Source organism: Diabrotica virgifera, chromosome 9 (assembly GCF_917563875.1).
Source record: "Diabrotica virgifera virgifera chromosome 9, PGI_DIABVI_V3a".
Lineage (NCBI taxonomy): Eukaryota > Metazoa > Arthropoda > Insecta > Coleoptera > Chrysomelidae > Diabrotica > Diabrotica virgifera.
This window is the reverse complement of record NC_065451.1, coordinates 221498242-221512962: the sequence shown is the minus strand read 5'-3', so window position 1 is coordinate 221512962 and position 14721 is coordinate 221498242. Positions and strand designations below refer to the sequence as shown.

The 14721-nt window shown below is 33.4% G+C and overlaps 2 protein-coding genes across 2 annotated transcripts in view; one reads left to right on the top strand and one right to left on the bottom strand.

The window, feature by feature from the left end:
* LOC126892004 (uncharacterized) overlaps window positions 1-14721 on the bottom strand; it is a 502972-nt gene that overhangs the window by 141723 nt on the left and 346528 nt on the right. The gene's annotated exons all lie outside the window — the stretch shown is intronic.
* Window positions 1775-14721, top strand: part of LOC114330177 (intraflagellar transport protein 172 homolog) — a 44005-nt gene continuing 31058 nt past the window's right edge. The window contains exons 1-8 of the mRNA XM_050661400.1: window positions 1775-1846; window positions 5317-5586; window positions 8733-8956; window positions 10931-11159; window positions 11587-11773; window positions 12517-12740; window positions 12798-13147; window positions 14385-14659. Coding sequence (XP_050517357.1) covers window positions 1802-1846; window positions 5317-5586; window positions 8733-8956; window positions 10931-11159; window positions 11587-11773; window positions 12517-12740; window positions 12798-13147; window positions 14385-14659 — 1804 coding nt within the window. The 5' untranslated portion in view covers window positions 1775-1801. The remainder of the gene's footprint in view (window positions 1847-5316; window positions 5587-8732; window positions 8957-10930; window positions 11160-11586; window positions 11774-12516; window positions 12741-12797; window positions 13148-14384; window positions 14660-14721) is intronic.

Below are 14721 nucleotides of genomic sequence, written 5' to 3'. Positions count from 1 at the left end.
TAGAGGTTTTTGTACCATGTTTGTTCCTGTCTTTATTTTTACCATTTCCTTAGTTTTAGTTTATTTCCTTTGTTAGAAATTATCCTTACCTACTTTAACTATCTATTAAAACAACTTCTGGCTCCCATTACCCATATGATTAACGTTAGCAACGGAAGTCAAATCATTTTATTTTTAATTTTTTTAATAAATTGTTTAAAAAATGTCACATACACTAAGCATCAATATTAACGCACCACCTTAAAAATGGGACATTTTTAATGACTCGTATTTCCTAAACCTGTTGTCCGATTTTAGTGATTTTTTTAGTATATTATAGTTTTACTCTTCTAGAATATCGATGTAATAATAGTATTGCTAAACAGGTAATTGTCATTGTATACCGGATGTAAGAATGATAGTGTGTTTTTTCCTCAAAGTTTGGAACACCCTGTGGAATATTCTAGCGTATATAAGATATTGAAATTAAAACTCAACTGTAGCCTGAGGCTTTCTTAACATTTTGCTTTTTGATTCATTCGCTTATGTGGAATCATAAAAAAGTTAGGTGTTTTAACAACTAGCCATGTTATTCATCAATGCAGGGTGTTTCTAAATAAGTGCGACAAACTTTAAGGGGTAATTCTGCATGAAGAAATAATGACCGTTTGCTTTTTAAACATATGTCCACAAACGCTTCGTTTTCGAGATACGGGATGTTGAATTTTTTCTTACAAACTGACGATTTTTTTATTGCTCTAAAACCGGTTGAGATATGCAAATGAAATTCGGTAGGTTTTAAGAGGTAGGTATTGCGCATTTTTTGACATACAACTAAGAATTTTATATTCACCATTGGTGTGCATACGGGATGTATCTAAAATGTTTATACCCTTATGCACGCCAATGGTAAATTCTTGAATGGTAAAATTCTTAATTGTATGTCAAAAAATGCGCAATAACTACCTCTTAAAAATTACCAAATTTCATTTGCATATCTCAACCAGTTTTAGAGCAATAAATAAATCGTCAGTTTGTAAGAAAAAATTCGACATCCCGTATCTCGGAAACAAAGCATTTGGGGACATATCTTTATCAAGCAAACGGTCATTATTTTTTCATGCAGATGAATTACCCCTTAAAGTTTGTCGCACTTATTTAAAAACACCCTGTATTGATGAATAACATTGCTAGTTGTTAAAGTACCTACCTAACTTTTTTATTATCGAACATAAGCGAATGAATCAAAAAGCAAAATGTTAAGAAAACCTAAGGCTACAGTTGAGTTTTAATTTCAATATTTTATATAAGCTAGAATATTCCACAGGGTGTTCCAAACTTTGAGGAAAAAAACACACTATCATTGTTACACCCGGTATACAATGACACTTACCTGTTTAACAATAATAGTATTACGTCGATATTTTTAAAGAATAAAGCTATAATACATACATTGAAAAAATCACTCAAATCGGCCAACAGGTTTAGGAAATACGAGACATCAAAAATGTTCAATTTTTAACGTGGTGCGTTAATTTTGATGCTTAGTGTATAACAATAATATGCATGTAAACCTTCGTATATCAATATTTAAATTTGTTTAAAGGCTAATATTAAAAAAAATTCCTTAGGTAGCTCCAATTCCCCCCATCTCCTATAAGTTAAACTAAATCGTTCCTTTTCATCCCCATTAATCGCCAGTGTAATATTTTTATGAAAAGCCTTTTTACAAACGATTACATTTCTCTTCCAATACCATGGAAACGTATGATACAAACAATTAAAATATCTTAAAATTAAAGATGGCGCGAATAATGGTCGAATGACAATGCAACTGAAGTTTTTGCAAACAATTCTTGAAGCCCAGGTACGTAAAAACAATAAATAAATTACTACATAATGCAAAAGTATAATCTGCTTTTTGTTTTATCTTCTGATTATATTCATACAAATTAATATTGATTCATCGATAATTTTTGTCTAAGCTCTGCAACACTTCCTGGTTTAGTTTTATAAATTTTACTTTTCAAGTATTCCCAATAATAATCTTTAGGATTCAAATCGGGCCAACGAGGAGGTCATTTAATACTACGTAATCTACCAAACCATTTTCCGGGAAATGTCTGATCTAACGTCGAACATTTACACCAAAATGAGCAGGAACTCCGTCTTGCTGGCGTCATTAAAATTTGCGTATTTTCGGGTTATTTATTGCTAACTTCTTCAGATACAAATCCACTAATAAATGCGTTAGACATCACATTTTCCATTAACTCTCTGTTTCTTGCAATGTGTATGTGTGTCAGAGATTGTATGTCGTTAATCCGTGTCCTTTGCCTTCTGTCAGGACATTTTCTTGCGTCCTATTCCCCTCTTGCCTTCAATAGAGAACTTGCACACTTTTTTTTATTACATAATAATGTTCAGTTTTGTTTAAAAATGAGATTTCCAAAATTTCACGCTTCCAAAACTCGTAATAACTTAGAAATACATATTTAAAGTCTTCTGCGGTATAAAATAGTTCAAACGACCCGTGACGTCACATAGTTTTACATTAGTTATTATTATGGCTATATTTCGCTGTGTCTAGGTACACGCTAACGTATACGTAAATAAAAAAGTTAGATTAATACAAGCGAATTAAACTTCATCAAGCCAGTGACGTCATTATTTAGCGTGCGCAGTGACTATATATTTTGCTACATGCTATTTTGATATGTTTAGTGTTTGTTTGATAGAAAAATATTTGTTAAGGGAAGGGAAGCAGAACTATTCAGATGTTTCAAACTTAATTGTAATAAATCAATGTATATATAAAAGTATATATATTTAGGTTAGCAAAATAAATATATGTATTTAGTTGACATGACTGGTACAAAATATTGTTAAAATAATTTTTATACGTAAGTTAATTATTATAATGAACTATTCTAAATGGGAAATAAGCCACAATTTAACTAAAAAAAAAAATGGTTTTATTAACGTTTCGACGTCCAAATCGGATGTCATTGTCAAAATACAAAAATTAGTCAGATTAAATAAATTATTTAAAAAAATTTTTTATTAAGCAACAACATTTTTGTTTAGTTTAATAATATTTTGTATTTTGACAACGACGTGCGATGTAGACGTCGAAACGTTAATAAAATATTTTTTTTAGTTAAGTTGTGGCTTAATAGTTCCCATTTAGAACAGTTGATTAAAAAATGCCACAAGGAAATAGCTTCAGAACAAGTTAATTATTATTGTGAAAGCTTTAGGTCTTCCTTTTATATTAATTTTGGACGGTAATACTATTTCACTTATAACTAAAAAATATACAGGGTGTCCCGAAAAGATTGGTCATAAATTATACCACAGATTCTGGGGTCAAAAATAGGTTGATTAAACCTCACTTACCTATATACAATAGTGCACACAAAAAAAGTTACAGCCCTTTGAAATTACAAAATTAAAATCGATTTTTTTTCATATATCGAAAACTATTAGAGATTTTTTATTGAAAATGGACATGTAGCAGTCTTATGGCAGCAAAATCTTAAAAAAAATTAAAATGAAATTTGTGCACCCCATAAAAAATTTATGGAGGTTTTGTTCCCTTAAACCCCCCAAACTTTTGTGTACGTTCCAATTAAATTATTATTGTGGCACCATTAGTTAAACACAATGTTTTTAAAACTTTTTTGCCTCTTCGTACTTTTTCGATAAGCCAGTGTTTATCGAGATATTTTGAATATTTTTCGAATCCACCACATATTGGTATATGGTTAAGTACGATTATACACACCTGTTAATAATCTGAAAATGTATTTATAATTTACATTTTTAGGTGTATTTTGAAAAAGAAGCCACATCTCGATAAAAGGTGACTTATCAAAAAAGACTAAAAGGCAAAAAAGTTTTAAAAACACTATGTTTAACTAATGGTACCACAATAATAGTTTAATTGGAACGTACACAAACATTTGGGGGATTTAAAGGAACAAAACCCCCATAAAAATGTTATGTAAATATAGTAAAAAAGAAACCGCAGCCCGATAAAAACTGGCTTATCGAAAAAATACTAAGAGGCAAAAAAGTTTTAAATGTGTGCACTATTGTATATAAGTAAGTTAGGTTCAATCGAACTATTTTTGACCCCAAAATGTGTGGTATAATTTATGACCAATCTTTTCGGGACACCCTGTATATTAATTTATAGTCTCTTAACTTTTTCATACTGTTTTAAAATGTTGTTAAACTCATTAAAACAACTAAATAATTGTCCACACTGCACAGTTAATTTAAAAACAAACACTAAACAAATAAAAAATAAGAAATCTCTTTACTAATCAATATTAAAATTAAAGTGTAAACACAACGCGATTAAACAAATTCCAACACTCTGACACTCTAACTTTTTTATTTGCTTGCACGTTAGCGTGTACCTAGACACAGCGTTATATTTAGGTATATTCTTCTTCTCCTTCTTTAGTTTATTGGCCTCCACCTACTTGGGTATTTGGCCAGCTCGTCGTCGGGGAATAAAGGAAAAATATTTATATTCTAATGACATCGTATATCGTTGTAATAATATATACCAGTTTGTTGAGATTGGAGTTTGATACAGTTTTTGAAGGAAAGGAAAGTAGATTTACTATTGAAAATAAAACCATTTTGTAAAAGTTCAAATTTTCTATGAATAGTTCAAACAATCAAAAACACTTTTAATGTCACATAACTGTATTTTTTACTGACATTTATAATGTCTAATTTAAAATTATATATACAATTGGTGTAGAATGTAAACATACAACCCCGTGACGTCACGATGCGTTTTGGGGTGGCTGGTATAAGTTGAATTTTTAGTCGTCTTTAGGGGCCAACGAAAGACAAACAAAACTTTTTTATCTTTGATACAGGTTCTAAATTATGTTCTGTTGTACAGTCGAACCCGCTTATTGGAATAGCCTCCGTGCCACTCAAAAGTATTCCTATAACAGGGATATTCTAATAACCGATCATTGGTCGCTAGTACAAACGTTTGGGGACCGCAAATTTCTATTCCTTAAACCGGGATATTCCTTTAAGATGTATCCTAATTAGCGGGTTTGACTGTAATTTATAACATTTTTTTCGAATTTAAAATTTTATGCAAGTTCCCTATTTTACCCTCGATTATAAGTTGAAGGAACTGGTATTCTTCGTTTCGCATGATGTGATACGCCATTTTCCTTTTCTTGATGTTTTCGAAAAGTTGAGATTGCTAACAAAGATATGGAAATTGAAAGACTAATCAAGTTACAAAATACAACTTAAACTGTAATAGTGCTCTTAATATTCTTATTATTTTTTCAGGATAGCGATTTCAAAATTGCTGGTCTATCCTGGTCTCCCAACAACCAAAAATTGGCGATAGCCACCAGCGATCGCCAAATATTATTGTTTGACGAAAAAGGAGAGAAAAGAGATAAGTTCTCGACTAAACCTTACGATCCAGAAGCTGGGAAGCGATCATATATCATCACTGGAATTGCTTTCAGTCCAGATTCCACGAAAATCGCAGTAGCACAAAGCGACTGTATCGTTTACGTTTATAAAATAGGAGAGAAATGGGGTGAGAAAAAGGTAAGAAAATTTATTTTATATTGATCTTGCGAAGGTTTATTCTATCCTTGTGGAGTCGGTACTCACCTGAGGGACCGCAGACGTTCGGATACAATTAGCCTCTCTGTGTAAAGACGATGAAGTCGACTAAGTAACAAGACATTTACTCAAGACACACACACTACATAATTAACACATTACACTATAATCTGATTGCGACTGTCATCGTCATCATCAATGGCGTTACAACTCTTCGTGAGTCTTTGCCGCGTTTACTATTGCCTTCCATGTTTGTCGGTCCTGTGCCACTAATTTCCATTGTCCCACTCCCATTTTCTCCAGATCTTCTTTGACTGCATCTTTCCACCTTTTTCTAGGCCGTCCTACAGACCCTTCTTCCATCTGGCCTTTCCCAGAACACATTGTTTATAAGGCGATTGTCGTTACTGCTTATTACATGCCCTACCCATCTAAGTCTATTGGGGTTTATATATCTGACTAGATTTTCCTTTCCAAATAGAGACTATAACTAGTTATTGTATATGCGCCTCCATTCGTTTGTCACGCTGTCTCTGCAAGGGTCATATATCATTCGAAGGATTTTACGTTCCCACACCAGCGCAATTTATTTACTTCTCTTTTTGTTAGCGTCCATGTTTCGTTTCCATACGCGACTGCTGGTCTTATATATCTGGATTGTGACTGGCTTAATCATTATGGTAGGGGAGCCCAAGTGGGGATTTTTGCAGTTACTCAAGCGCGTCAGATTATCATATGGGGAGAAACCTGGTACCCTGCAGATGTACCTCTACCATATATTGGCTCCTAACACAGGGGAGTTCGTTAAGGGGGGCCCGAAAAAAAAAATCTGTCCTTAAAAAAACTCGAAATTGTCAGATTAAGATAAGGTAAGTTAAGTACATGCAAAAGAGTGTATATTTAAAAAATCTGACGATTTGAGCCGGGCGTAAGGAAATGGGTGAGTCGCAAAATTTCGCAAGAAAAAAGCGAATATTTCGCGAAATGAATGACAGATCGAAAAACTAAAAAATATGTGCTCAATATTTTTTTAAATTGTATCGAATGATACCAAACACGACTTCCCTCGGAGAGGGGTAAATTTGATATTTTAAATACGAATCCCGCGATATTTCGCGAAATAAACATCAGATCGAAAAACTGTAAAATACACTTGTTCAATATTTTTGAAAAATTTATCGAATGGCACCAAACACGACCCCCACGGAGGTGGGGTGGTTACTTTAAAATCTTAAATAGGAGCCCTCATTTTTTATTGCAGATTTGGATTCCTTACGTAAAAATAAGTAACTTTTATTCGAAACATTTTTTTGAATGATGGATAGATGGCGCTATAATCGGAAAAAACGATTGTTGGAAATGGAAAATTAAATTAAAAAATGGCAAGCGCCCACTAAAATGGAAAACTTTACTTAACTTTTTTTGGTTTTAGGACCTACTCTTCACAACCCAATAGGTCCCGAAAGCGCTCGAGTGACTGCACATTTAGCATACTTTGCTCCCCTACCATTAATATCTATGCCATAAAAAAAGTTTTATTGTGCTTAATATCCTCCAGAAGTACATGGAACTGTAACTGGGGCTAAGTTTGGAATTAACTGGGACTGACTTAGGAATAACGTTTGGATTTACTTAAGATTACGTCGGACATTGGAATAAACGTTGGAATTAACTTCGAACCCTAATAAGAAAAAAAAAACAAAGTAAAATACAGGCACCGACACAAAATTCCGCCACCCAAAATTTTTGATTAAGTTTGACAATCTATTACTTTATTATTAGTACTCCGATTTTCAAGATTCTTGCATCAGTTTGTAGGTACATGTATTGATGTTGTCTGTTATTATTCCGATAACAACAATTTTTTGCTTAGATGGCATTATACAGGGATGAATGGAAGCGCTGTATTTTCTCCTAACTTTTAAATATTCTGTGGAAAAATTGGAGGGCTGATTTTGTTTCATACTCCTTCTGTGTTATCCTGGAGGTATCACTAAGGTTTTGTTTTTTGAATTATTCGAATATCTCTTTTATTGTAAGAGCTGTAAATAAAAACTTGCTTTGAAGGTTTATTTAATTAAAATTATCAAGCGTACTAAAATTAACGTAACGAAACAAAATGAAGAACAAAACAGTTCAATAGCGGGTATGTTCACCTCTTGCTGCAACGACTGCTCACAATCTGTTTGGCATCGAATAAAGGTGTGTTATCCTTGCCTGGGGAATAGCCCCATATTCCTCTACCAGGACCATAACTGTACCAAATTTTCTGGAGGCCTAGGATGACGGCGAATAGCTTTTTTTAATTCATTCCATAAATGCTCAATAGGTTTGAGATCTGGGCTGCATGCGGGCCATTCTAATCAATCCAACCTCTATTTTATGAGTCAATCAGTGTTTTTATTTACAAACACTGGTACAGCTCTTACAAGAAAAGAGATATTCGGATAATTCCAAAAACAAAATTTTAGTAATGCCTCTGGGATAATATGACAGGACTATGAAATAAAATCAGCTCTTCCATTTTTCCACAGAATTTTTTAAAGTTAGGAGAAAATACAACGCTTCCATCCACCCCTGTATAATACCATGCAAGCAAATTTTTTTTTGTTACCGGAATAATACCAAACGATGTCAATACATGTACCTACGACATGGTGCAAGAATCTTGAAAATCGGTGCACAAATAATAAAGTTATAAATTGTCAAACTTAATCAAAAATTTTGGGTGGCGGAATTTTGTGCCGGTGAGTGTAGATGGAATAACAAAAGATAAAAATATAAAGATTTACGAAAGGTATCAAAAATATCTTACCATTTGTCAGGGGCCTTGACGACACACGTCATGCTTCATGCTAGCTCAGCTAAAGCTGAAAATGAATTTAAATCATGAAGATATTCCTTTTCATAGAGAAAATAAAAATTAAACGGAAACGGTAGGTAGCCCATAACGGTATATTATAGGTACTTCTTTTGAAAGATTATCTTCTATATTTGCAAACAAAAAACCACAGACAACCTTACTCAACACAACAGTAACTTTACCTAACTAACATTTGTTTCTATATCTGAATTTTGACAAGTTACATTTTTGTTGAGAAACTGATCAAGGTTTTACCCCTTTATAGGCGATCTGTAACAAATTCCCACAACCGTCTCCAGTGACGTGCATCATATGGCTACTTACTGGTCCAATAATATGCGGCTTGGTGGATGGAAAAGTAAGGGCGCTACAAACCAAGTCCAACAAGTCGCAAAGCCTTTTCGCATCTGATAGTCTCGTAGTGTCTTTGGCCTCGAATCCTAAAGGTACTGGATTTTTATCTGGACATGTGGACGGAAATGTCATAAGGTAAGTTTTTGTAATGTTTGTCACGCTGTATGTTTTGAATTAGCTATGACAGCAGAATATTTTTACATTTCCAATCCATAGACTTATATATTATCATAGACAGAGTGCCATTCAGACCGAAGTGACGACAACATCTTTTTTATTTGGCTTAATGCTGTTTCACTCTTATGCATAGTAAAGCTGCAACAGTAGTCCTCCTCTTCCGTGCCTATACTCAGACTTAATGTCATCTTAGTTTATCAATACAATGTGTTAGAAAGAGATGCCGCAAACCAGTCCAGGAGATCTTGTCGTCAGGAAACGAGGAGGGTAGGCTCACTCTATGTCAATATTTACCTCTATGTTCCAATCTACTGTCAAGTATTGAAACGAGCTAAAACCACTGGGACCCAAATCTGGAGAATACGATGTAATATTAATTCAGAACAGATTCATTAAGTTTTTGTCATTGTATAGCAAAATAATAGATGGTGGAGAGATGCGTTATCTGATGATAAAGCAATTTCTTCTTTACCGCTTCTTCTTCATATACCATGTCCTTTCAAAACGTTTGTTATAGCTATTCTAATCTTATTCACTGCCAACCCACTGCATGACTGCATGCTTGTAATATGCGAATGTCTTTGCCATCCAAACCAATCTATGTTAGAGCTTAGAGAGCTAGATCAAATGCTTTGTGGAGGTCAATAAAATAGCTGTACACGTCTACAGATATATCATGACATCTTTGAGAAAGTACCACAACTAAGTTTTTGTTCAATTGTTTTTTAACCGTTTTCGAAAATGGGTGAGCCTATTAAAAAAGCTTATTTTTTGCAATAGACCAACATAATATTACCTAGGTACTTATTTTTGGCCATTTTTTTAAACGGTCGACGTCTTTACAATAATAAGCGGTTGCTATAACTTTTTCTATTGTCATTAACTGCTTTTTCTTTCTTTGGCGTAAAAAAATCTTGCTCTCTTTGTCTATTGTTTGGACTGTTATTTGGTTATGAGAATATAATGGCAATGGACTCAGTTTATCAAGGTTTATGACATGAAAACTGGGAATTTTTAATTTCCAATGAATTTACAAACATTTGACCGTCTTAGCAATATTCGATGATCCTTGCATATATCTTCTTCTTCGTGTGCTTCATCCTTTAATCACATCGGCGATCATCATGACCCATTTTACTCTATCTGTAGCAGTTCTGAAGAGTTCTATTGTTGTGCACTCCACTCCACTGTTTCAAATTTTTCAACTAGGATGTGCGTCGTCTACCCAGTCCCTTTTTTCCTCCCACTTTCCCTTATATAACCACAATCACATCAACTCATATTTTTCATTTTTTAGTATGTGACTAAAGTAGCTCATTTTTCTTTCCTTCAAAGTGTCGAGTATTTTTTTTCATTTTGCATTATAGTCTGCATATTTTTAAAACCATAGTTGTTCATGAGTGTTTTTGTGACGAATAGCTAAAATAATCTCTTTCATCCTGTGACATAATTATGTCACAGACTGTTTTCAGCTCCCGGCCTAAGTTGTTTACCAAGTAACCTTTTTTATGATTTATGATGTTCTATTCCTTCTCGACTTTTGGAGTAAATTCTTTCTTTTTTCGTGTAAATACTATTCGATATGTTATTTATTTCTAGAACATTGAATGTTGTATAAATAGTAGGTTTTTGGAATTAGTAGTTCAGTTGTGAATTTGAAAACGTCGGTGTACTTTGATATGTAACGGGCGCGGTATATTTTTGAATTTGTAATTGGATAAATTATTAGATTTGGTGTAATAAAAAAATTAGATATCGTAGTTTGTAAAATAAAGGATATAAATTCAGTGTTTTTCATTTGTTTAGAAGTAAGTTATTAAAAATAAATAAAGTCAACTAAAACTAAACATTAGTGCCTAAAAGATCATAGAAAAGTCAGTTTTGTAACAATCCCCAAAATGAAATCGATAAGAATTATGAAACATTTTTTAGGTTCTTTATAACGAACGACCACAATGATGACGAAGCCCAAGGGCGTGTAGCTTTGCACTCGGTTCCACCATACGGCCTAGCATGGACACAGGGTCATATCTTTATGGCTGGATGCGACAAAAGAGTTTCGGTGGTCAATAATCTTGGAAAGAACGTCAAAACCTTCGATTACAGCAAAGACGGTTCGGAACGAGATTTTACCGTAGCCTGCTGCAGCCCAAGTGGACAGGTAACAGTTTCTTTTTCTCTTTGTATCTTTCAGCGGTATTATGTGAAGAATCCTTTTACACAATAGTGAATAAAAGTATCAAATCTGAATTAAGTGGTCAATATGTAACGATATCATCGCCAGCTCTCGCGCCGCGACTTGCCAGCGCTTTGTACACACGCACTGTCACCGCTACCTACCACTTCCATTCGATACGCGCTGGAGATGAGAGATTTATTAGGTATTACTTTCTAATAAAAGGTTTTGTGAATAGAACAAATAATATTCGAATCACATCTTCACAATAACCTTCAGGGAGATCAAAATATTTGTTAAATCTAAAATAAAATTGTCCAATGTAATATTTTTTACGTATTTATTGAATTTTAGAATCATTACTTTTGTTTTTTCTCAATATACTTATTTTTAACAGTTGAAATATTTTCAGGCGGTGGCGATTGGTAGTTTTAGTCGGCTGCGGCTATACACCTGGAGTACACGAAAGACCATATGGGAAGAAACAACTCCCAAAGAATTGACAGACTTTTATACGATAACAGCTTTGGCATGGAAAAGGGACGGGTCCAAAGTGACTTGTGGTGGCTTGTGTGGTGCAGTTTTTATGTTTGAATCAGGTATGAAGATTTTTCATTTCATATACAGAGTGAGTTTTATAGATGGAACGCCTCAATGATCTCGGAAACGGCTTGAACGGTTTTTATAGTTTGTAGTAAATAAGGGGGTCTTGTTATTTTGGTGTTATTTAAATGTTGTCGTATCTTCCGTTTTTGTGAAAATCTAATGAACTTTCTTATTTCAAATGGAACATCCTATATTTTTTACTCTTTCAGGTTCTTAAGAAATACTGATTATTTTTCATGTTCCGTACATCTAAATGCCATAATTTAGGAGTTGCTGCTACATATATCTAAACAATTTTATTAAAAAAATTATAAAAATTAATTTTTTCGACACACGCAGATATTATTTTAGATTTTTTGGATCATTCGGAACAAAAAAAAGTCTCTTGTAATTTTTCTCTACAGGTTGATCGTTTTCGAGTGACTTCTTTGTGTGGCTTATCCTTTAAGGATATTGGCGATCATCACTACACATTTTGCTATGTCTGTAGCGATTCTGTTGAGTTCTAATGTTATTTCTCCACTCCACTGCTTCAAATTTTTCAACCAGGACCTGCGTCGTCTCCCCATTCCTCTCTTTCCTCTCATTTCCTTTCCTTGTATAACTAATTGAATCAACTCATATTTTTCAATTCTTATATTATATGACCAAACTAGCTCATTTTTAGTGTCATCGCTGCATCATATTTGTTGTTTTCTTCATGTTGAAGAAGTTCACTGTATATTTTGTATTCCAGTGTTGAAAAGAATAGTGTGGAAAGATAAATTTGAAATTACCTACGTCGGACCTAGCCAGGTTTTGGTCAAACCGTTAGACACTAACGAACGAGGAGTAATATTAAGATCCCAGTACGGAGGTGAAATAGAAGATGTGAAAATAATGGGCAAAGATTGTTATTTGGTCGCGAGAACTGAAGAGACTTTGCTAGTAGCTGACTTGTTGAGGAATTTGCTAAGTGAGGTAAGTGAAGTTTGGAATTAGCTGTCTAATTCGTGTAATATTCTGTGGCTGTTTCAGGTACCTTGGAATAATTCTGGCCATAATGAAAAATTCTATTTCGAAAATGCCAACGTTTGTCTTGTATTCAACGCGGGAGAGCTGACTTTGATCGAATATGGGGACAATGATGTCCTCTGCTCGGTTAGAACAGAATTTACGAACCCCCATTTGATAAGCGTGAGATTGAACGAGAGGAACCAGACAACAGACAATAAAAAACTTTCGTATTTGCTCGATTTGAAGACAATATGTATCATAGATTTGGTTTCTGGTGTTATGTTGGCCCAGATCGGCCACGATTCGAAGATCGATTGGTTGGAATTAAATGAAATGGGAAATAAGTTGTTGTTTAGAGATAAAAAGCAGAGGTAATATAATAAAATTACTAATTTTACAAATATGTATTATTTTGATTCTACTTATTTTCTTTATGTAATATTTAGAAATTATACTTATATTTATTTTCAATTATTAATGTAACAAAACTTTTATTGGGGTAGCTCAAATTTATAAATTATCTCAGGGTTTTACGTCATCCAATCACAGAAATGCAAAACCAATACTCAGATGAAACTCATGGAAAAATAAAAGTAAAAAAAAATATAACCGTATATTAAAACAAATTGTTTCTACCAAAGAATTAAACACACAATTTTAATAATAGAATAAATTGTAAAACAAACCATCTGAAACGATTATGTAAATAATAATTGTAAAAGAATATGAAAGATACCGCCAAGTAATCTAAATGGAAAATTACCCAGTATAGGTACAATAATGAACTATAGCTGGTAAACAAAAATTAATTAAAAAAAAATCATGAATATGTTTATGTAAAAGTTTATGTCAAATTACACTGAAGTCTTTATATAGACGTCGGTGAACCAAAGAAAACCGAAATCCTCGCAACGGAGAATATTGATCGAGAAAATTATAGATCTTACTACCTGGGTACAACTGCTACCATTTATCACTGAATTGAACTTTAACTTTAAAAACATTTACTTAGTACTTTTTGTTTACGGGGCCTATAAGGCTTTGATTAACGAAGACCGACACTATTTTTAAATTTTTTTTAACAACACAAACTGCTCCTTTCAGCTATCGGGAATCCACTGCCTTTTTCTCTTTGCCAAAACTGTCTTCGCACAGTGAAACATGAAAGATTACCCATGAACGATCACATCAATCACTCATTTTGTATTTGCTGTCTTTTTCTACAACAAACATTTGTTATTTATAGAAAAAGACAGCAAATACAAAATAAGTGATTGATGTGATCGTTCATGGGTAATCTTTCATTTTTCCGACTGTATATAGTTTCAATGAGAAATAAACTCTCATTTCCAAAAGTTTAATATGTATGAAAAAATTGTAGACTTGGCAACTTCACTGTAACAAAATTAGGTGCAACAAAGCTTTCTAGATCTGCTAATAGATGGCGCCAATGTTGAATATAATAATTATTTCTATAAGTCTCTCTTTTTTCGAGGACGCGGATGAACACTACTTGCATATAATACAATTTAATGCTTTTCATCAAATTTTAGTCGATAAATATACATATAAAAGTATGTACATACTATGAAATGCGCTGTATTTTAGATTAGTCCTTATCGATGTAATTACCCAATTGAAACAAACCATCTTTACTGGAGTCAGCTTCGTCCAATGGGTGGAAAGCAGTGATGTCGCCGTTGCCCAATCTGGAACTAATCTAGCAATTTGGTATAACATAGATTTACCAGAAAACCCCACCTTGATGACGGTCAAAGGAGATGTAATCGATATTGTAAGAAATAATGGAAAAACCGAAGCTATTTGTGTCGATGGCAATAACAGTTTTAATGTGGAATTGGATGAAGGGCTTGTAGAATTTGGTAAGTGGAAGTTTTCATTATTCAATCTTCGCTGGATTTAGATCTCTCTCATAATTTTCCAT